The 24,811-nt window shown below is 50.8% G+C and overlaps 1 protein-coding gene across 1 annotated transcript in view; it reads right to left on the bottom strand.

Moving 5' to 3' along the window:
* The window catches only part of XRCC4 (X-ray repair cross complementing 4), a 52,004-nt gene that overhangs the window by 8,591 nt on the left and 18,602 nt on the right, over positions 1–24,811 (bottom strand). Inside the window, exons 8-10 of the mRNA XM_078592473.1 lie at positions 24,308–24,460; positions 22,996–23,174; positions 16,452–16,638 (exon numbers count right to left, since the gene is read on the bottom strand). Of these exons, the coding sequence (XP_078448599.1) occupies positions 16,452–16,638; positions 22,996–23,174; positions 24,308–24,460 (519 nt within the window). The remainder of the gene's footprint in view (positions 1–16,451; positions 16,639–22,995; positions 23,175–24,307; positions 24,461–24,811) is intronic.

Below are 24,811 nucleotides of genomic sequence, written 5' to 3'. Positions count from 1 at the left end.
TTCAAGGGCACCGTGAACACTTTAATCTTTTCAAAGTCAATTCGCCAGGGGTGTCTCTCTCGGGACACGACGGGGGGGGGGGGGCGGTGGGGAGGAAAGGCCCAGGACCTCATAAACGTCCAACGGAGGCACACGATTGAACCAAAGTTTGCCGGGTTCGTGAATCGACCCCAGAGAGGAAGAGAAGGAGAGGAAAGCACGCGCGCGCATAAAGCGTTCACGCTTCGTGCGCTTTCGTCAATTCCGCCCGAATAAAATAAAAATCAACGACGCCTTTTTATTTTCTCCGTTGGCCGCGATTGCTTTTGCAGATTTTCTCAGATTGGCAACGGTGATGGGAAGACGATGACCCGCGGGAAAATATGGACTGCGTTTCCCAGAAAGTGGCTCAACGTTTCACACAATGTGTTGCAGATTTCTCTTTTTTTTGTTGTCTCCCGATATGATAAACATTAATACCGCAGGCAGATGCGAAGGCATAAATTAAAACAGAAGTTCCACTCCGTGAGTGCGCTACAATTCCACACTGCCGAGGTTACACTGATGCCATAAAATTCACCAAGCCTGTTTACTGTCGCCTCTTGCTCCCACATGTTTGCACTGTCTTTTTCAATTTGTAGGTATGTATGTTGAACTTCTTTAGCACCGTAGGTAGCCAACCGTTATAATCGTAGGTGCGGGGGAAGGACAACAAACGAGACACAAAAAGGTGTTTTAAAGAAATGAGCTTTCAATCTAGATTTAAATGTGCATAGCTCCAGTGGCTTCCAAATATCGGAAGAGCATTCCAGACGGCTGCAGCTAGCGCATCTGAAAGCACGTGATGCAGTGACCACCTTTGTTCAATGGCTAGCAGCCAAAAGCCACTGGGAGGATGACCGTTGCTCGCGTGATGGTTTATCCTCCTTGACGAGATCAGCAAGGTACATCACTGTTAGACTAAAATATCAAGCTTACATGCACCGGTACCTGTAACTGTTATGGCGTCTCTTGCTTGATTAACATTTGCACAAATTCGATTCGCATTGTGTTTAATTTACGTCCGTCAAATAAACTGTTAGTTGTGAAATATTCTTTAAGGACCCTGCATTTGTTCTCGACAAAATCGATGTTTTTATCTTTTGTTTTCGTTGTTGCTGCTGTGCCCGCGCACCACGGATCTACCTTTTTATAATAATCAGTGGGCAACTAGCTAAACGGGATCATCCGTGTAACAAATCAAGGGAGCCACGGTGGCGAGATGTTAACTACCTCGTCTGGTATGCAGGAGGTCGTGGATTCGATCCCGATTCGGACACATGTATATTTGGAGTTTGCATGTGTCTCTCCCCATGGTCACGTGAAATTTTCCCCGGGTCCTCCGGTTTTTTCCCTCCACATTTGGAAACATGCGTTTAAGAGTATTTGGCTGCTATCAATGTCCACATAAGCCACGTTGTTGAGCTATGATTTGTGGCCAGGTCACTTCTGAAAAAGAGCTATATAGCTCAGTGGGACTTACCTGGTAAAATAACAAAAAGTTTTAAATAGTTTAAATACATTTTCTTACTGTGGATTTCACACCTGATGATGATTGCTTGTGTTGCATTCGAAACGTCGTGAGAATTTTTTGTTTTATATATATATTTTAATTATTTCCCTTCTACGTGACTTTACCGAAAGAACCAAGAATATGAATCCCTGCAGTCACGAAAGCTTTAAATCAAAGTTTAAATAAACTCAAACAAGCCCTCTTAGGTAAAAAAAAAGAAAGAAAAATACTAAAGAAATCTCAAACAGCAGTTTTCCATCACAGCCAAACATAAATGTATCTTCATATTTGAATGCTTAACGATGTTTTGCTTCACCAAAATATGCTTGTTTAAATGTCTAATGATGTTTTTTTTATAGTCTGTTGTAAACAAATATGAATAACGTATATTCCATGTTTGCTGAAGTTTCTAGAAGCAATAAACCGTATAAATCTTTTGCGACCCATATTTGAATTAATGTCATTTTCTTTTCACAGCAATTTTTGAATCTAGTCGCCCTTCCAAAAGACATGGAGCAGGGCCTTGCGCCTGCCAAGTTTTTGGCATAAAACAGCGAAGTCCGCAGAAGACTGCGTGACAAAGGCTGGCCATATCACACCGTACACTGGTGCAGAAGGACTTTCTTGGTGTCAAATTACTTTTTCTTTTATCAAACACCGCTGGCACAATTGATTTCCCAATCAAACATCAAACATGTCGGTCAAATAACTCTCTTCGAAAAAACCCTTACAGTCTCAATTGGCTCTCACCTGGGCGGAAATAAAAAGGTACGAATGAACGATTTACGGGCACAGCGGAGGACAATTACAAGCCAGCCGAGAACCCCCCCCCCCCACTGTGCATCTCCCTTTGCGCTGTAATTGCGCGTCTGTGAACACTGGACGGCGACGGTCCAAATGACAGCTCGACGAAGTTGTCGTCTCCCAACGGACGGATACGCGTCGGCCAACCGGCCCCTGAGTGCTGTCCCCCCCTCCTCCTCCTCTTCTCTCTGTCTCTCTGTGATCTCTCCCTCCGGTGGGTGAAGCTGCCTGCTGCCGCCCAGCGCCGGGGGCGGAGGTATTTTTACGGCCGGGCCCTGGCGCACTAATGAGCTTCCTGCCGCGAATAAAAAATTACAACTCGATGGCTTCCGACGCTGGAGCCGGAGCCGCAGCGGGGTTATCGGCGACGAGAGCGGGGCATGTTCAGCGACGCGGTTACGCGCGGCCCTTCGGATTCAACCTCCGAGACCTCTCGTGACGGTGTCCCATTAATTGCGGGACCGTTAAAAGATTCGTGGGCGTGGGTTTTTCTGTTTTTTTTTTATGAATTACTTCCTTTGTTCAGAGAAAGTTACCTCCTAATGAAGACCAGCCTCGTGGTCAATTTACAGACGGCCGTTTGATAGGGCCGACACGTATGGCTCACGGGCCATAAATCTCTGTCTCTGGCCATGTGGCCTTTATTCTCCTGTTATGCGTGGCGATACACTCTTAATTTGAGAGGGTATTCGTGACGCGAGGAAGAACGCTGGGAACTTGTAAAATGTTTTCACTCGACCCAACGTAATGATTTAGAGAAAATGAAATTCTGCTCGTGCCAACGATCGCCGTGGGACACGACGGTTATCGTGAGCCTCTCACTGCAGGTCTCTCCAGGAGAGCCGGCGCCCATCGCTGCCCATCGCTGCCTTGCGTTTCTGTGCCACGTCTCACAGGCCTCCTGCCGACACAGGGCCCTAATTAACAACACCCCTACTGTTGGACATGAAGAGTCTTCCTACTGCGCCGTTGACACTTGACACCCACTGCTCGAGACCTGGATTTAGCCAAAAGGGACTCATAAAGAAGGGGCTGACCCTGGGCTGCCCTCAAAACCACCGCTACCACCACTACCACCACCCTTTCCCCAACCCCCAATCAGAACCCCAACCCGGCCCTTGCTGGGTCTGACCCTTTGGCAGGTTCATGGCTGCCCAGGACCTGCTCCAGGACTATGACCCGTAATCCTGCGGGGAGCGATTGATGGATGATGGATGCCGACCGGACGAGGAGACAAGCTCCATTTGACGTGATGCCTGCTGATCCGTCAAACTACGACGACAGAAGTGGGAATAAATAAATAAATATACAGCTTAAAAGCGCTACGAAAACATCCTCGCTCGATGTAAATCCCTCTGCACCTCCGCCGGCCCTGGCATCTGCCCGTGGGGCAATCGCCATCCGAAGATTTTTTTTATTGGTTTAACACGTATGCTTTCGCGACCAATATTATCCACAATCATTAAGGTTTGTCACGTAAACAAAACGTGCCAATTAGTTACGACTTCAGCACACCGACAACATTAACAATTCGACATTTGCAAAAAGGAATTGCTGGTGGCTCTATTCAACTATTTAACTATCCCAACTGTTGCAGAGGTGGCAAGGTGGCTCAGAGGTGGCCAGATAGGTGAACCGGCACTGTTGAATGCCTGGGTTCGAATCTGGGTAGCCACCTTTTATTCTAAAGCGTAGCAGAGGGTTGATTGTCTCAGCCGAGGTCATCAATGACCGTGAGCAGCAAGAGCAAACGAAACCATGACATTACATTTGATTTTCCCCCCCACTTGATTTGGCAATATTATAGCTCTGAGAATAAACAAAAATATATGTGTAGGTTTGACTGTCGTGCAACAATCTAATGAGCAGACCTTGTGAGAAAAAGAAAGTATGCCCCCAACTTGAATAGGGTATTTTTTTTTGCCAATATCAAAATTGTGAAATACGAATAGGCTTTACCCTTTCTGGCGATAATTTTTGTTAATTGCCAGAAAGAGTAAAGCCTGCTTGAAGTATTTTTGAAGTATCTTCCGTAGCAATTCTCGACTTGAATTGATGAATCGATTACAACCGTTACCTGCCCGTTAATGCGGATATTTATGGGCAGGAAAAAAAAGTTAACGACTTTTATTCCTTGAATTGCCTTGGCATCGCAAATAACGAGGCGGAGAGTCAGCGGGGACGTGCGACCTCCAGCACACGTGAACCTGAGAGCCTCACGGCCCTCGCAAACCGCAACAGAACGCAAACTCTGGTGTCATCCGTGAAAGATACGAAAATGCGGCGTTAAGAAGGTGACGAGTGTGTGGCCCCACTGCATTGGGGACATGGATAAAGAGTGCAAATCGTGTTAAATTCAGATTGTATGTTGAACTTCTTTTGCACTGTACGCAGCCAACCGTGCTAATCGGAGGTGCTATTATCGCATTCAATTCTGTAAATCCGTTACTGGGAAATGTACGGTATAGAAACACAACGGCAGCTTGTCGCAGACAATATTCCGCCAACGCCACCCTCCCCCCCCTCCCTCCCTCCATGAACATATCTTTATCGACTGCCTATGGCGACTGTGATTAATGAAACGCCACTAAATATACAACCACAACATCGCTCACTGGGGGGGAACTTCTTCCTTTAACGGGTGCGCGCGCACACGCACACACACATGTACATGTGTACATGTACATGTGTGTGTGGTGTGTGTGTGCACGAGTTTTATAATAACAATACCCTGTCTGTTTTTTTATCCCAATAAGCTGATGCCAGAGTTCTTGGGTGAACTCTGGGTCTCTTTGCGCACATAAATAAGCAATCAAAACTTTACGTCTTTAAAATGAACCTTCCTTAAACAAAGGTGCCTGTGCATAAATTGTCATTCTCCAGTAAACCTTTCAAAAGCATGCAATTAGAAAAATAATCAGGTTATAACTTTGGCGACACTATGCTACTCAATCTTGATTTGAAGCTTTGCTACTCCTCATCTGTAAATGCCAGGCAGCAGGAACAGGTAACGTTTTTTTTTAAAGCTTCGGATGGTCAGACAGTCCCCGCATCGGACAAGGTTTGAGAATCCCACAGGGTAGGAGCCATTTAAAGCAGGACACAACTCGCCACAGATGTGCGCAATCGCACCCTGGGGGCGCCGAGCGATCCCTCCTCGGTGGATCGGAGCGGTTGGCGAGGGGCCGGTTGGGAGAAAGGAAACCCTTCAAGGTGGCCGAGCTCCCTGCTCGTGTAAGGGCTTCATTGGTCAAGAGACCGACCTTGCGGCACGCGGGGTCGCAGGCGCTACCGGCCCTAAACGTGGCGGTCAGCAAACCTGGCAGCCGCACTCTGCGTCAGCTGCAGGCAGACGGACATCGACCCCCCCCCCCGAGAAGCCTCATACCAACATACGGAGGAAAGCATCGCCGGGTCGTAAAATAATCATTCACCTGTGGCCAAATCACCCGCGAGCTAAGCCGAGACCATGCCCGGTGAGTTTGTTGATGGGTGGCCACCGCCAGGGTTTGCCAGGTGGTGTAGGTGTGGGGCTGTGGGGTGTGGCCATGTGATGGTAGTGAATGTTTGGGAGAATCAAAATCTTTCTTTAGAATGGAGGAGTCATTTCTTAAGAACTGCTTCTTGTCGTGTGTTAGTTTGTTGTCCCCCCCCCATCCCGCACCTCCGATTGGCGCTGCTGGCTACGTACGCAAAAGAAGTTCAACATACATGTAGACAATCCGATGAGCGAAAATATATTTTTTCACAGACGTCCAGTATGGGCGGGTCAGCGAATGTCGCGCCTTTTTTTGGGCGGTGGATTTTCTCCCGGTTCTCCGGTTTCTTCCCCGCGTGAAGCCAAACTTCTCACTGATGGAATATGACCAAAAAAATCCAACACAGGATCCTTCTGACAAAAAAAGGTTTGAGAATCGCTGACCCCCCCCCCCCCACCAAAAACCCACCAATCCAAACTGACCAGCATGGTGAAGGATGGTTAAACAAGCCGGAAACGACCGACACTGGGTGAGGAGGCTTTCATCCCGGAGCCTAAATCTACTGGCTGCAGATGACAGGGGAGAGATGGAGGGAGTCTGGGTGGGGTGGGGGGAGGTAGGGCTTGAACAGGAGGAGGCCAAAGCCACAGATCCTTATTGTGCATTGAGAACTGGGGCCCCAAGGCCACACAAGCTCGACTGCCGCCAATCCTGGGCCAGTACTGCCCCAATTACTGGACACGGCAGAGCCCGGTTCCCAGTAGCCATGGAGACGCAAGCATGCGCGGCTAGTAACAAACGCGGCGGCAGCCCGCGCTGGCAGCCGGCAGTGGACGCACAGAGGCTGCGCATGATTCACCACTGCCGTCATCACCGACAACAACAACACACACAGCCTCCCGTTATTGCAAACGCACGGTAGATGACGACGGTGGGAAATTGATCCCAGCCTGCGGTGGCCGCGCAGCGTACTTGCGGCGCGTGTGGCGCTAACGGAACACAGAGAGCAGTCCCGAGCGAACGAGCGTCGGAGCCGGCCAGCTGCGGCGCGGGCGTGGGGGGGTTTCCCCCCCCCCCTGCCCCCTCCCGGGGTTTTCGCGGTGGGCCAGGAGATCGTTCGCAACGGGAAGGAGGCGACGCTCCTGGGCTCTCGTGCTGCGCGCAACACGGCCGGTGAGGATGCCGTAGGCAGCCAGGCTATCACGGCCACTGCGATTACCATGGCTGCCGTTCCCGTGAGCTTCACTCGTTAAATTCCTCTGCACACGTTGAGGACTCAGTCTTGCAGACGGACTGCCTCGTCCCATCCACACAGTGTTCAACCACTACCACACGTCAGCTTACAACGCATCCCCATTCTGCGTCTACCCATCGCACTGCTCCGCTTTGGAATTCCCTCCCATCGTCACATTTCCCACGTTTTTTTGTTGTTGCATTTCTTGCTCAATTCAAGAGAAACGTGTTGACTCCTTACCAACTCTGCCAAAGGATTACTGTTCGGGCAGATCTCGGGAAGGCGTGTGTCTAATGTGCAACAACGGGCAGGATCTGGCAGAGGCTAGAAAGCGGTGACGAGGCGCGGGTGGCGTCAACAAACCTTGGGCCATGATGACATCATGATTACAACTTTAAAAGTGCTGTTTGTTGCTGGTCGCTTGTCATGTTGGGTCTTTGTTCAGCAGAGGGCCCAACGTGGCGGAGGGTTTGGTAGGGGGTAGGTGGATGCCCGGCCGGTGTTCAGTGGACAGAGACTCCCTCCCTCCCTGCCTGCCTGCCGTGTCACCCGACAAGCCGAGCTTCAGCCTGCTCACCAACGGCTGCAGGGAACAACCACGACATTACAAGCGGATTTTTACGTTTCGCTTGGTTAATTCTAACTCTGAGAACAACCGCAAGAATCAATTGCCCAAGATGCAACGGGAAGGGCTATGGGAATTAAACTTGAGGTTCAAGATTGTTTGTGTTTTTACCAGGAGAGAACTCAAGGGACGAGGATCATCTAATGAGCCAGAGCACTGACCTGTGTCACCGGTGCACGGCAGAAGGAGTAGCGGGAGACCGGGGGTACGATAGAGGAATGCGCTGAAGCGAAATGCATGTATGTTTGAACTTCTTTCGCACCCTACGTAGCCAACCGTGCTAATTGAAAGTGAGGATAGTGGATGTGTCGAGGGAGGAGTATATGTACACAGACGCAGGGAATCCGAGCGGTCGACCCCATGCAATATTGGGGACTTTTGGCTGGGAAGAATAAGATTGGTTATGAGATGCGAGGGCTGCGTAGTGTGTACGAAGCTCCGCTGCACACAGAGGCATGCGGAATCTGTCTTTTGTATGTGTAGCAACTATAAATCTGATGTCCGAGTTGAAAAATACGGAGGCTGACTTCAGAGAAGAACGAGCGAATCCCAGTCGTGCCCTGGGAGGTCACCCGCAGTGGACGCGAGCTGACGATGCGTTCCACCGTTTGGGCACGGTTGGCTACGTACGGTGTAAAAGAAGTTCAACGTACACGAACACATACTGACGAGACTGACGAGAACGCCAAGACGGATGCTGGAAACACGAGTCGGTGTTGCCGGAGTTTATGCCACAAACTGTGCGACCCTAGCAGTAACCCCCGATGGCTAACACCGACCCCGATCCTAATGCTAACCATACACCGATGCCAAGGCTAACACGAACCAGAGCACTGTCGAACAGGAACACACAACACAAGGCAATTCCACCATAAACTTAACAAGGCAGAGATTTACGCCAACGCTTGGCCTCGCACTTACGACAATGCAAACACTAACTCTCAAGTCCTAACATAATCCATATCCCCAACATAAACAATAACACTGAACCCAGCTGTAAATCCAATGTAAAACAAAATACCGTCCAAAAGATTCGCGATGAACTTGGCGATAAGTGCAAAGAGCCTGCCCCATCTTGTCAGATCTCGGAAGCTAAGCGGGGTTGAGACTGCATAGCGCTTGCATAGGCGACCGCCAATGCATAAACAGGTTGTTGTAGACTACTTTGGGGCTCCAAGTGGTGGGATGCAGAAGGCTGTGCAACGAGATCTGCTGTTGTACTCCACCCCTATGCTCACCGCCTCCACTAACCTGCACCGACCAGCACGGTGAAATGCGGTCAATTAACCCCTACGGCCCGCACAGCACGGGGAGGCCTCATCCAGCAGTGGATTTGGCAAGGGGCTGTACACATCCATACGAGGGACAATGCAAAGACTACGGTTAACACTGGCGATAACCGTAACGCCAAAGAGCAACACCGAGGTTAACACCGATCTTAATAATCGCCCTTCATCATGTCACCTCTGGATGAATGTCTCCCGATGCCGTGTTGGTCACGGGGTGTTTGTTCCACCATACTTCACCATGCTGGTCAATGCGGCTTGGTGGAAGAGGGGGGGGGGCACCCAAAGCTCGGTTCAGATTTCGCTCGTTGCCGACATCCGAACCGGACGTAACCCCCGCACGTCGTAAGTAAAGTTTCACGGCAACGACGACGATGGTGACGACGGTGGTCAACCGTCAATGCCAAGCCTGACCCTCATCATCACCGCAGGCATTCACTCGGCACATTTTGTAACGGCAGGCCTTTTTTCTTTTCTTACAAAGGCTGAGTGATCGCAGTGCGTTCACCAGATACAAGCGGAGGGCTTTGAAGCAATTAACTGGGTTTCCTCCTCTTCCCCCCCCCCACCCCACCTTACACGCCCCCCTCCTCCACCGTTTACAATGGGATAATGTATCGCAGGAGTTGCTTGTAATAATGTAAAGTAATGAGAAACAGCAAGGAGAAGTAACTGCCCGCTAATGCAAACCAAACTTAAAACGAGGGGATGTAGGGAGCCCCGCTAAAAATATATATTGTAAAATTCGAATGCATTTTCCAATAAAGTGTACAACAGCACCGTTCAATAAGAGGTGCCGTGCGTGGGTGTTTTTTTTTACTGACACACTTTTATTGAACTTGCCCTGTTTTTTCAAATGTGGGTCATGGTTTTCTATGCTGACTCACGTGCTGGTTTAGGGGAAGTCACGTGATACGCACCTGTGGCAGTCGCTGCTGCTCGGGGCTGTGTTTAATCGTAAGGGCCACTTTGTCCTCACGAGACAAGCAACTTAAATGAAGTCCAGAATATCACTCGAACTCGGCAGTGGCTGTGATAAAAGGGGAAACAAAAAAAAAACATGGAACTAATTTGTAATTTTAGACCAAATTACGGTTGAATGGGCTGGAGTGGTGTCAAAGTGGCGATCATGTTGTGCGATGAACCCGGTGAACTGCTGTGAACCCAGCGAAATGAGTTTGATTCCTGGCCAAGGCTTACATTGGTGGTGAGGGATATCTGAACTGTTCATCGGCAACTAGCGTGGTGAAGTATGGCTTAACAACCCCCATGATTGACATGGTCTGCGGAGGCTTTCATATCCAGCACTGAATTGACAAAACGCTGAACATCATCATAATTGCATTGCTGAATTACTTGCTTTCCTATCAGGTTTTAGATGCTCTTTCAAGTCTCTGTTCACATACGCAGTCTATTACTTTATTTCCCATGTCTACATTCAAAAAGTCTCTGTAGGTTCTCCCCGAGTTTAAATGAAGTAAAGTTTCTACTTATTCAATGAGTGATTGCAAAAAAACCTAAAAATCCCAAGTGGCCATCACTAAAGAATATATACACACGAACAGACAACGTTCGCTGTTACCATGAACTGGTTGAACCCTGTCACCTCCAACACCACATCACCCCACCTCCCAAAAAAAAACCCTGGCACCCTTACGCCTCTATCACATGGAACTGCACTAACTTTTATTAAATCTCTCTGGAAGCACACACGTGCGCAGCACACACACTCACACAAAGATCCCGCGTACAGCCTTAACAGACTGTAGGGGCAAGTGCTGTTAGCGAGCACCTATGAAGGCCGGAACGGCACACAAGGGGGTGGGTGGCCAACACCAGGCCAGACCACCTTTGTCTCCCTAGTGGAAATGTTTACACACTGTACCAGGTACTCATTCGAGGCTGAGTCGACCTAGGGGATGGCCCAGGGCCGGTTTAGATATACGTCACTGGTGTTGACCGTGAGCAGGAATCGAACCGAGGTGGGCAAGTTCATAACGCAGCGCGCTAACTGCTACACTACCGCACGTACGCATGCACACACATACACGCACCCACGGGCATCCCAGCCATGTCAACAAGAGAACGTGCTCGGCAAACCGTGCCCGGTCACACTCCGCGGTGAAAAATCTCCGGCCCCTAAACTCGAGTCCCAGTTCAACGAACGAGGGCGAGAGGTGGAGATGGGAGGGAGGAGTGAGGGAGGGATTTTGAGGGGGTGGCAGGGAGAGCGAGAGGAGAAGGGGAGCGTGGGCGTCATGCAATGGGGGGAGGGTGGCGTGGGACTAGCTCAGGTCAAAGGGACTCCTGCTATGATCAATCTGAAGCAGGCTCCACTTCAGAGATGGGTGGCGGAAAGGGGGGGTAGTAGGAGATGATTGGGGGGATAAGGGGGCGGAGAGGGACGGGGTGTTAAGGGAGGGATGGCAGCGGTGGTTGCGAGGGGGGGCCATCGGTCACAAGGGCTGCCCCCCCCCCCCCCCCCCAAGGCTGGAAACAATTATGTCGTGTCTGCGCGGCGTGCAACTCCTCCGAGTGAGCGGCCTCCGCGGACCGATCAGCGATTGGTGATTTTTTTCTTTCGTTTTTTTTTTGCGCTCTGGGTTTAATTTTTTTTTGTTTAAACGCCGTGCGTCACGCTGAAATGTATACACAGTGCATTTATTGTAACGCTGAAGGGGGCTTCGCTTGGGGGGGAGAGAACACATACTCGAGAAGAACAGAGGTTTGTTTTTCTTGAACGTTTTTTCCCCTCTCTCCCTTTCTCTCATGCTGCCCCCGCGGCCTGTTTCCAGGTATGGTAGCAGTTTGCTGTCCAAATGTCGCTGTCACCAACGCAGATGCATGTTGCGCGCGCACAATCAATGAGCCCACTGTTGCATCTTTAACGTAATCTCTCCAGCTTTTGGGGGATTCTTTGCTTTTTAAACATGCAGCCATGTAGTCGCTGGTGGGGTTCAGCGTTCGTCGTGCAGAGGTTAGTATACTGCGCCGTGAACCTGGCGACCCGAGTTCGATTCCCGGCCAAGGTGAGAGTGATAACTGAACTTGTCCGAAGGCCCTGTCCCCTGGCTTTAGTGACCCACACTGGACATGTGTGAAAAAGAGCTTCATAGCTCATCGGATTCCTCCAGTATAAATACATATTCTCCTTATTTTTTGGGTCTTTCGGTAAAGTCAAGTAGATAGCTTCAAAGAAAATCACAAAAAACTACGACGTTTCGATGGCAACACAAGAGATTGTCATCATCTTCTCCACCTGATGACGACCGCTTGTGTTGTGATCGAAACGTCGTAGTTTTTGTTATTGTCTTTGAACCAATCTACGTGACTTTACCGAAAGACACAAAGAATATGAATGCCTGCAGTCACGAAAGCTTTAAATCAAGACACATTCTCCTTCTTCTACTTATAAGTATGGTAAAATATTTTTTCGTCCACAATCCATTTTTTCTTTTTCTTATCCTCCTCTTTCTGGTTTCTGCTCTTCTCCTTCCGCCCCCTTATCCGACCGTCTGTCTCTGTCTCTCTGGACCACAGCTGGGGATCACGAGCATCGTGCGCGATTGCATCGCCCCTTTTGGAGGACGTGTTACCCCCCTCCCCCTTCCTGTTCATAATGTGTCTCTGTGCCGTCGTCGTTGAAAATTAAACACCGAAAGATAAGGTGCGGCCCAATGACCGCTACAAACTCGACAAAACGTGGGGAGGCCTTCATCCAGCAGTGGATTGACAAAGGGCTGTATATTCTTTCTATTATTATTACTATACATCTGGGCTGCACGGACACATCAACTCCTGTTCGCGCAAAGAGAGCCCTAATAACTCTGGGCTCCCCACTTTTACCTGAGCTGAACTTGGGACGAAATAAGTGCCGAGCCGCGCAGAGCGTGACACGGGTTTTTTTGAAAACCGATCCTGACCTCGTGTAAGGGTTCGTCCCATCGGGGCATAAAGGGACCTCTGTGTGTTTGTGTACACGTGCGTATGCGTGTGTCTGTATGTGCATGTATGCGTGTGTCTGTGTGTACTGCGTGCACAAGATATGTTTTCCCCTTGCATAGGATTGCCTATTGACCCAGCATGCATTGCAATTCAGGTGACAATCATGTCTAGATGACAGCTTTGATGGCAGTCTTAATTGATACTCATTTGCTTCAAGCAAAAGGCAGACGCGTTTGTATTTGTTGATAATTTAAAAAATATTAATTCTCCTCCGCATATTGAGGGATTGTCTCGAATCGGGGGTCACAACTCGATTCGCGAATCGAGTCGTCTGCGTTCACAAAGAAAAAGGAACAGCTTCCTGAAAAGCGCACAAAGAAGCGTGAAGAGATGCAGGAGAGAGCCAGAGGAACTCGCACATCAGAGAACACGCTGCCATTGGAGACATCATGTTGCCCGCTGACAGCACTAAGTGGGTTTTGGGCAGCGCACGTTGCCCGAGGAGACGATGGTCGGTGGTCGAGACTAACGAAGGAGTGACAGCCAAAGGGAGGGAACCAGGCCAGAGAGCACGCCCACTGGGGAAATGCGGCGAAGAAATCAGTTTGTCGCATCGCGAGTTCATAAGGGAGGTGGGCGAGTGCTTCGGACGGAGCCTTCATCGAGCAGTGGATTGATCGTGGCTGATGATGATGCGGTGCATCATGTAGAAATTCGTGGTGGCAGCAGCAGCAGCAGAGTTTTAAAGAATCGGTCACGTACAAGATACATGAGTCGTAAATCATCGAATCTCACACACGCACTTTGATGCGAGCATCACGAGCAAAGGAATCAATGCCAATCCACGAATCATATTACATCCATATTAAACACAGCTCAGAGGGCAAGGTCATTGCAATTAAAATATTACCGCGGATATTTCAGACATCGCTTTGGAACGCGGCCGCTCACTGTTGTTAACGATGACATCACAGGCCGTTTAAAGTGCACTTTGCAGAGGACGGGCCGTGCACTTGGGTTCCTCTCTGAAGGAATTCCCTGGAGGCTCTGCGCACAGAGCCCACAATTGTGGGAACTGACCCAGTGGTTATTGTACTGAGTCAGTGGTTACTGCACTGAGCCAGTGGTTATTGCATTGGCCCAGTAGTAAAGGCACTGGGCAAGTGTGTATGTGGTCAGTGGTTATTGCACTGCGCCAGTGTGCAAGTGGCCAATTTGGCCAGCCTGTACACGTTGGCACGAATGATAATGAACGGTACTTGGATAGAATATTGTGCGAATTGAAAAAGCGTAACGAAGAGAAAATTAACAGTGGGTTTGAAAATAAAAATAACGGATTCTTGTAGTTTACCAGCAAATGGTCTAGGCGGCATTATCCTGGTCCCTAACTCAAGAACAAGTGATACAGTCACAAGTATGGTAAAGAGCAAGGGAGAGGAGAGTTTTTAATGGAACGAGGATGGAATAAAACGATTATAAATTATAATGCCATACTTAAAACTAGAACACATGTCATTTGCAAAGTGAAACAATTCATTTAGAGCTTGGCAGCAAATCTAATAGATAACATCAGGACAGGAAGACAGAGCATTATCTCGCGGCGCGAGATCCGAAGATTAGGAGTAGTGCAAATGATCAAGGTGGCCCGAGATCTTGAGGGGTGGAAGACGTCATGGGGCATGCCTTTTGCCAGCAGTGGGATGGTGAAGGGCTAGGAGAGAAAGAAAGAACACCTAGCTCCAGCTTGGAAAAAGCGGCCGATACGCCGGCTCTATGAAAACAAGGGGCTCCTGAGCATGAACGCTGGGGCAGAGAATCGGAAAACTTGCGACAGCTCGGGCAAATCAAAGGCTGCGATCAGTCTGTCGTCACCTGTTACCCTTCACAGTGACTCAAAGAGACGGGAACGTTAAGTGGGTTTCCTTTGGAAATGACATCACCGGTCCAACAGACATCGTCGGCAAACGCAAATGATCTGCCGTCGTTTCTCGTTTACCGTTTTCAGGTGTGCGATGCTTCGCGAACAGCCATGTGGGAAATGGGGGGGGGGGGGCGGTTTCCTCAGACTAATGGGAAGCACATTCTTCCCACAATCCTTCTCGGTCCATGCCCCCCTCAGTTGTTTGCTTGTTTGCTTTACGCCCGCATAAGCGCCACGGCTAATTTCACGTTGGCTGGGGGGGGGGGGGTGACGTGCTTTGTGTCAGCCAGCTTCTGGGCAAGTTTATGACTTAGCATAAACACACACGGGGTGTGCGTGTTTTAAAATAAAAATGCAGACCGATTTAAAAACCTGTTCCCACGAGGTCTTGCGCAAAAGCACACTTCAGGCTGAGAGGACCTGGCTTTCAAAGTTATTCAACAGCACGGTGAGAGTCGGCGTTGGCGTGTGCGTGGGGGGGCAGAAGACCAAAACCGAATTCTTTAATGAATCTCCATCATCTGTCACCTGCAATATCGCGACAACAAAAAAGCAGACTTTGCTAAAAAAAATGAATATATAAAGCACCGATGGAATTAATCCGAAGTGAAGCGATGTTAAAGAGGCCTCGAGTCGAAATTGCCAGCAGCCGACGTGCGCCGGAGCCCCCGCAATCGCGAGGGGGACGTTAGCCACTGGCGAAGTTAAAGTTTTTAAACTAAACTATTTATCTTTTCCAGGTACCGCCCACTGCGCTGTATAACTCTTTTTCAGAAGCGACCTGGCCACAAATGATAGCTCAACCAAGTGGCTTGTCGTGTAGAAATGTATATCGGCCAAATGGTATAAACGCACGTTGATTCTAAACGTGGAGAGGGTAAAACCAGAGGACCCGGAGAATAATCCACGCGACCGCGGGGAGAGAGACACGCAAACTCCAAATATACAGCAGGTGTCAGGGTCGGGATCGAACGCACGACCTCCTCTATACCAGGCGAGGTAGTTAACATGTCGCCACCATGGCACCCACGGCCGCGAGATGTGCCTTGAGCACAACAACAAATACGGGAGGCCGATATAAACAGAAGAGACGCGGTATTAAGCAGGTTCAATACCGGACAATCTAATAATGAAAGCCATATGGTGACCTTTTGTCGTCAGCTGCAAGCTCAGCAGAAAATCTGGGTAACGGTAAACACGACAGAAAGAGACAGGGAGGAAGATGAGATGCTTTCGCTGCTGTTTGTGTTGGGACGATGAGCCAGTATGAACGGAGTGGCCTCGTAACGTGGGCCAGCTTATTAGGGGTGTCGCGTCGTGGGCAGACGCTGGAAAACATAAACCGTGCCAGGTGCGTCGGACCCAACTTGCGCTCCAGGCGATCGCATCCCGAGGAGCAGAACGACCGCAGCCTAACAGGAGGATGCCAAGGGACCATCACGTGGGACAGAGAGAGAGAGAACATCTCGAGTGGGTTGTTTCGCGAATCTTATTTTATTTCACTGTGTACTCTTTCCACTCCTCCCCCCGCCTGCCCACCTAACTGAAGACCTGAGCAGACTGCACGCACGGAACGCACGGAACACACTGAATGCAAGGAACGCACGGACGCGTTCCTCTACGTACTCATTGGCCGGCTTGGCTTTGGCGGGCGGCGGCAGCACCGCCGCTGCTGGCGTCTCCGTCGCGGTCACTTGCTGATGGCCCCGTCGTTTGCGCTGCCTCCTGGTGGGGCCCGCGCCGGCGTCCATTCCGCCGACGCTGGCGCCGCCGTCGTCGTCGTCGTCATACGGGTCAAAAGCCGTGACGGCACCTGCGGAGGACAGAAGCGGCAAGAGCTCGATCGGAGCGGGTGACGAGGGGTCACCTCGTCAAAGACGAAGGCGGTGGAGAGAACAGAGTGTCCTGGGATGACGCCCCCTCAGATGAAAGGCGTGGGCGAAGTTCGCGGAAAGATTAACGCGGAAAAAAAATTACCCATCGCGTCCAACGACTTGTAGAGTTACGCGATGACCTGCCAAGCGCGCTTCCCCCCCCCCCACGTCCGTCCGTCGTTCACACAAGGGCACGGGATGCTCGGGCTTGCGCGCCAACACACACGCACACGCGCGCATGTACGCACGCACGTGGGCCACACACGTGTGCGTCTCGGGCCTCACACAGACACAGGGGCGGGGGGAGGTATGGGTCGAGCGCTGGCCACGGGGCACGCGTGCCGCTCTTTTAATTGCGATCGCACAGATGCACAACGGCAGCTTGTGAATCCTCTAAACCATGTGGCGCGTTCGTTTTAATTTTTGTTTTTCCTCTCTCGTCCGCCAAACGGCCCCCCACCCACCGCTTCTTCGGTCCTGTTAGATGTGTAAATATTGAGATGCGACACCGCAGCCAGGGTGGTCTGCTCTCCGTTGGGATCAAGAGCCGGGCCCAGGGAAGGAAAGGGCAGAAGAAAAATGGTGCGAAACCTGTCCTAGGGGTCACTGGTGGCTGCTCCTCATCCGACTGCGGCCACCGAAACTCCCACCCCTCCTCCTCCTCCTCCCCCCGGGAGCAATGCAGGGCAAAACAAAAAAAAACCTGCGCGACAACAAAACAGCCCGTGCTTGTGATGTGTTTATTTCCCCGAGTCCCAGGAGCCGCTTGAGAGTTTAAACAAATGTTGCATCGAGCGTGGAACACGCTGAGAAGCGATGCCCACCTTCCTCGTGGCGACACTGCCGGTGGTCGGTAATAACGACGGAGTGGCAGCCAAGGGAGGCAGCGCGCCCCGGGAGAGAGGACACGGATCGACGAGAACGCCTTGTGCGGGGGGGCTAGAGGGGATCGTTACGTTGCTCGGGGAGGCCGTCGTCATCCAGCAGAGGACTGATCATGGCCTATGATGATGTGGTGCATCATGTAGGATTCCATGGGTGGCAGCAGGGTTTCCATGGATCGGTTACGTACAAGATACATGTGTCAGAAATCATCAAAACTGATATGTGCACTTTGATGCGTGAATCACTAGCAAAGCAAATAATGCCAATCCATGGATAATTTTACAACCATATTAAACGCAACTGAGAAGGCAATGTTATTGCAATTAAAATATTACCGCGGATATCTCAGATGTCGTTTTGGAACGCGGCCGCTCACTTTTGTTAACGATGACATCACAGGCCGTTTAAAGTGCACTTTGCAGAGGATGGGCCGTGCACTTGGGTTCCTCTCTGCAGGAATTCCCTGGAGGCTCTGCGCACAGAGCCCACAATTGTGGAAACTGGCCCAGTGGTTACTGCAGTGGGCCAGTGGTTATTGTACTGAGCCACTGGTTATTGTACTGGCCCAGTGGTTATTGCAGTGGACCAGTGTGCACGTGGTCATTGGTTATTGCGATGGGCCTAGTGGGACGTGAGAAGTCTCAGGTTCGACGGCTCTTTCTGGAGTACGAGATGCGAGCGGGCGCGCAACCCGTCGCTCAGCTTCCATGGAAAGACGTCCCCGCGGGTGCGGTGGTCGGGCGTTCCGATCGCGAGCCCCGGGACGTCCACCTGCACAGGTGGCCGCCTCGCTTTCGCGCCCTACGCCATGGGGTCCTGTTATTACTTTTTATCGGTGGACGCGTTTGAAGACGTGTTTAACAGGCGCCACGGAAAGCAGGGAAAAAAAAGGACTTGCACGGTGCCGCTAAAGTGTACTTGGCGCTAATGGTTATGCGGGCGTGTGAGCAATTCACGACTCTCTATCAGCGTCTCGCTTTGCATTGTTTTGCGATTTCTCCTTTGTTGGTTTGCTTTTGATTCATACGGACAAAATTGCAAGCGGAAAATATTTGAATTTTTTTGATAATCGTCATGAATCCTAAATATCCGATTATAACAACCATCACAATTCTATTATTCATAACATACCAATCTTGTTGGGCTGCAACGATTCATCCTCGGCGATTCGATTAATTGACGCGATTAAGGGGTTTGTGATTCAAGACCTGATTATTATTTTTACATTGTGGTGAACTCAGCAGCGTTTAACGACTGTGGGGATCGCATTAATCCATTACTGTAGAAGCTGTATAAAAGCACACTGTGCATGAGTACAGTTCTGATATAAGCGACGCATGCTAACGTTACACCGGTGGGGTGTGGCGGGGGGGACACACAAAAGAGGCAATTTCTGATGCAAGAGCACAACTTCAGATATAAGCACAGCTGGGCCTGCTCAAGAGGTATGCGTGTATGGGTGCCACGGTGGTGAGTTGTTAACTCCCTCACCTTGGGTTCGATGCCGACCCACATGATAAGCCACTTCGTTGTGCTATCACTTGTGGCCAGGTCGCTTCTGAAAAACAGCTATATAGCTAAGTGGGCCTTACCTGGTAAAATAAAATAAACAAATAGTTTTAGTTTAGGATATCCAGCAAACTGCTATTCAGGAATATAAAATGATCGACTCTTACGCACGGGCGATTCAATCCACGCATCGCGAGCGTAATAATAAACGATTCCGATAGACGCGCCATCGCATGCCAACTAACATTTACGAACACTTCACTTAGGAACAGTTCTTGCGGGTAATGCAAAAAGACACGCAAAAATAAATCATAAATCAATCTCCCCCCCTCCCCTCACCCCCCCCAGTGAAAAACGTCACTCCGGAGAAGCGAGTGTGCGAAAATGAGCCTTGAACGAGCCGCGGGGAATCTGGGGAAGAAAAGAGGCTGTTGTTGTACTTCTGCACTGCGGCGTTAATTTTCACAGCACGGCAGGGGGGGGGGGGGGGCTGGGTCGGGGGTGAAAGGGGGTGTAAGGAGCAGGAAGAAGCGGGAGGATATCCCAGACGCGAGTGGGGGGGGGGGGGTAGTTTCACCCTCACCGCGATGGCACGTGGGTCCCCGCCGGCTGCGGGCGAGCGGAACCTCTTCTCTCTGACCTCTTCGACCCCCTCGGATATTTCCAGTAATTAAATACCAGATGTAACAAAAATATTTGTATTACGATCATTTAAAAGGCAACTAATAATAATAACAGAGAGGGGAAAATCGGTTGCCAGGGGCGATTCCGTAAATAAAAACCTGCGAAACGCCAAGGCAGTAAATCACGCCGCAGTGTCGCCGGCAACGACCTCGGGGGGTAGCCAAGTGAGAGAAGAGTTCGTTAAATAATTTTGCGGCAATGTCTATTGTTGTGCGCACCAGCCTTGGCAGCGCATTCTGACCCGTCTGCGGAATCATTGTTGTTTCGCTTTCCGCGGAAACGTTCGGGCACCTCGGGCCAAGCGTAAACAGTGGCAAAGGCTCCCCGACTAATGTTCTCATTTGTCAGTCTAAAAAAAAAAGTCTAGGTAAACAATTAGAAACGTACTTTCTTATTTAATTAATCCCTGGGGAGAACGTTCCTCTTTCCCCTCTCCTCGCCATGAGCAAGTCAGGTAAAAAAAACACGCGAAATATTTTCTTTGCTGACGCCCGCTGGGATGTGCAAACCTCCAGGGCGGTTGTGGGATATTTTTTTTTTAGACATTTCCCCCCCCCCTCCCCCTTTTCGCATGTGAACGCAAAACACAGGTGGGCCCGTCGCCCCACGCCGCACTGCAACGCGGTGGACAAATTCGGCAGCAGGGACGACTGGCAATGCCGTTTGCGGGATATTTTCTGCGATATAAATTAGCGGCATGAAAATGCGGAACTCAGAAAGGAGCAAATGCGTCTGTAAAAGTCTGCAAACGCCGAGGTTGGCGCAACTTCATGCATCGAGGCGAGTGAGGCAGAGACAGCGATAAACAGATACGTAGATGGGAAACAAAGAAATGACAAAAACGCTAACTTTAATGTTGAAATTAATTCCTGTGGACGATTTTCATCGGCTGCGACAAATAGTGCGATTTTGCTTGGCGTTGTTTTTCGGAGCGTGTAAGTGACCCCCATTGTCACAAAACACGGCGATGGGGAAGAAATGGGGGTCACGCAGCTCCGGCGAAGGAAGCCAGCTGCACCCCGTCTGAGGGCGATGTGTTGTCCGTGCGAGCATTGTTCCAGCAGCGGAGGGCCACAGACCCCACCCCAGATGGGCAATTGAACTCATAATCCCAGCAAAACAAACATGAGCACGCGCGCGCGCGTGTGTGTGTCTATACATACACCTTGAACCTGGATACAATGGAACAGAAAATAACCTAATGGTTCCCAAGAGGGACATCCAAGAATGTGATAATGCTGCAAACACAGCTTTGGGTTATAGCCACAGGAAAATGGGTGGCTAAAACAACAAAAATTATTCAAATAATAGAAGGAAACAGAATAAATTGTTTTAATCCAAATGTTTGACTCACCCCACGCTAGTTGGAAGGAAACCCTATTCAGACAGACCGCTACAGGGGAGGGGGGAAGGAAAAAAAATAAAAACGGTGAGAGTTGAGAGCTGACAGAAAACAGGACAATGCGAGTGGGAATTCATTCCGACGCCGTCCTCATTTTAACCTTAAACCGCGCTCGCTTACAATGCCACAATTATCACGCGCTCGTGTCGGAGAACAAGGAACGCAGCCGCCACAGGGGCTGAGCAGCAAGTGTCGCGTTCGATGCGCAATGTTCATCCCGCCGGAGGGAATTTTTTTTTCAATGCCGTGCTTACGTCGCTGACCTTCACACGATTCAGGTCGCCGCTTTGTTCTTCTGCAGGAGAGCTGGACGGAAAATTGACGGCTCCTTTTGAGACGCGTGAGGATTAATCTCAACGAAGCCGAACCGCGGCTCAGGGCACATCAGCCGCTTCTCTTCGTCGTGTCCCGATCGCTCCTCTGACCTCTGTCCATTTTTTCCACCGTGACCTCCCGAAAAGCTTCCTCCCAGACACTCAAAAGCGTTCTCCTTCCAAGAATCTCCTGCCGCCCAAAGAATAATGCCGCACGCCCCCGCCGGTCGACCTCCCTCTGACCCTCCCTGACTCCCGCACGCCCGAAAAGTCTGTCAGCCGTGACCCCCCCCCCCGCCACCAGCTCACTGTGGGTCATGACAGCGGACTAGGACCCGTCCCGCCCCCGACACAAACGAACAAAGGGCCGCCTGTGCGCGCACTTTTGAACCGCGGGAAGGCGATGGGATGAGACGCACCAGCCGGCCGGCCGTCACGCATCCCCCGCGGGCGGCGGACGGAAACGTGGACCTACTTTCTATTTCGCGGCAAGTTCACGTCGTCGGTAACGCCTCCGCAGCCTCCGCCGCTTTCTTCTTTTGTTTGAACCGCGCAGCCTCAAACTCTCCGCCGCCCCCTGACAAGGTCAAGGTCTCCCTTTAGTCCGTGATCTCCACGTGTCCGCGGCACGTGATGAAGAGGGCCTCTGTTGGCCCCCGTTTTGGGGCAGATTAAGACGCACGCAGCAAGTCTGCCAAATGCGACGGCGCGTGAAGGCAGCGTCAATTACGGACTCCTTAGAAAATGCGCTCTCTCCCCGAAATATATTGCAGTCACGCAATCCGACGTCGTGGCACGGGAGAAAACTATTTCCATACAACGTTTGCACAGCGAGAATGGAACCGCATCGCAACATCGATTAACTGCATCTTAATTCACTTCGATATGCCCTTGTTATTCTCTCTCAGGGCATCACCTTGTATATGCCCAGCAAAATGCTTGCCGCGTGTAGATTAAACGAAAAATAAATATATATTCTCAGAGCTGGATTATGCTGGCTTAATTTACAAATCATATGTAATAAGACTTATCCGTGCAGTCATTGCCCAGGCTTACAGACCATCAACCCGATATGCTTGAGAAATCCAGTTCAATCAGGCGCAGCTCAGCCTCCGAACTGAACCCGGGATCTGTGCAGAGCGAACTCGTTGCTCTGATGCGGCCATTATAAACTCCCCCGGCCACTAGACCACCTCAATTAATGACTCTCCCAATCAAATAGCAAACTCCCTCTATTAGACTTGCCAGTCCCCAGCAATCCAACATCTGCTCATCAGGTACTGCACTGCCCCCCCCCACCACCCTGCTACTCCCCCCCCCACCCGCACACTGTGAACAAACAGCCTGGTCACTTATTACAGAGCCTCGAGTGTGAGTGAGCGTTAAGTGCACGCAGGTTTGGTAGAGCGGGAAGTGGAAGGGGGGGTGCGGGGGGGGAGGGTGCGGGGGGGGGGCTGTGAGAAAGCGTGGGAAACCAGCGAGCATCTGTCAGCAGCACTCACCTCTTCGCTCGCCCTCCTGCCGGGTTACGGCCACGGTGCTCGGGGCTTTCGCCGCCTTCCGGTGGCCGGTTCCGGTCGCCGGGGCCTGGCTCTCCTCGTCGGTGCTGCCCCCGTAGTCAAACTCGTCCGTGCCCTCTGCCGCCGGGGCCGCAGAGCTGCCACCAACAACGCCGCCGGTGCTTCGACGAAAACGGCAACGGAAGCGCCGGTGGGACGGACGCCGCCGTTATCATCGTCGCTCGGCGCGTGCCGCGGGATTAACGCGTCGCCCGTCGCTCGCAGGGACGGAAGTGATAAGCCAACAATTCTCACGCCCATTGCCCGGGCAACTCGCGACCTCGCCACACCCGACCGGCTTGCAATGATTACCAAGTCACCTCTGCTTGACTGACCCGGTGTAACCCATTAGCGGAGCTGTGTCCGTGGATTTTGGGAAATACATTGACAGAGAGACGAGAGTTGAGCACGCATCCTCACGCAAAAGTAACTTTAAAGAAAGCACCAATTTAGGCCATTGACCTGCGGCACCTTATATTCTGGACTCTGCTGATGCGGTTCAAAGAGTTCAAATTGATCCAGAGTTTGTCCCTGCTTGAAAAAACGTTCAAAGGAAGGACTAATCCACCACAAGGCCCAAAGGATGTTGAACTAAAAACATGTGTGGCGCGGTGAATGGACCTTTACCTATTGATTGGTTCGAGTGTTCTTTATTTAACCAGGTGACAACAACCCACTGAGATTCGCTGTCTATTCTGCAAGGGAAATATTTGTAACATCGGTGATGAAGGAATATTGTAAAAAAATTAAATATTGAGTGACAATCCGATTTGGGTCCTGATAAACTATATTAATCCAAATCGTAATTTGCACTTAGTATCAGCAGGAAATCTCTGGACTGGCTTCGAGTTCTGATTCTCATCAGCAGTCCGGTCCTGTTAATGAGTTTTGTTAACCGTGGATTACACAACACACTCAATGTTTACTATTTTGACACGCACATGAAACTTTAGTGTCAGATGTCAACAAAAGAGACATTAGGGCCTGCAAAGTTGCTTGCGAGCGATTCTAAACACAAAAACATTTGGTTCGTCTCTCAATTACAACCTTGCTTACCGGGGGGCAACAGGTGCAATAATATTATCTCCGGACACTAAACTCACGCAACCGGAGGTTTTACCTGCGCTGAAGGAACCCAGCCAGCTAAGCCCTGACCTGGTTCGACCCATCATCTGACCAGACTATACTCCTTCTTATTGACCTACACAACTCAATCACCTGTGCCCCGGGGGGCGAGCCCTGGCTGGACACTGACCTGGCGCAGGGAGGGGGCACTTGGGCCGCGGCGTGCTTATCCAGGGTATCCTTGAGCCGCCGAATCTTCTCTTTCTTCTCGTTGAGGACGCGGATGAACTTTCCGTACAGGTCCCTCTCCAGCTCATCCTTGTTGTCCACGGACGCCCTCAGCCTGGACGGGACGGAACACAAAGACGCACAAAGGCGCACAAAGGCGCACAAAGGCGCACAAAGGCAAAGACCATTGGCAGACTGTTGGGGCAAGTGCCGTGAGCGAGTAGCACCTATGAAGGACAGCACGGCACACGAGGGGGTGGGTGTCCAGCGCAATGCCCGCCTGCCAGCCCGCTTTTGTCTCCCAAGTGGCGACATTTACACATCGCACCAAGTACTCATTTAAGGCTGAGTCGACTTAGGGGAGGCCCATGACCGCTTCAGATAGCCGTCACTGGTGTTGGGCGTGAGCGGGAACTGAGCTTGGGTCGCCGGTTTCGTAGCGTGGTGCGCTAACCGTTCCACTGCC

Source organism: Lampetra planeri, chromosome 3 (genome assembly GCF_965212315.1).
Source record: "Lampetra planeri chromosome 3, kcLamPlan1.2.h2, whole genome shotgun sequence".
Lineage (NCBI taxonomy): Eukaryota > Metazoa > Chordata > Hyperoartia > Petromyzontiformes > Petromyzontidae > Lampetra > Lampetra planeri.
The sequence above is the reverse complement of the archived record's forward strand: the minus strand, read 5'-3'. Positions and strand labels throughout refer to the sequence as shown.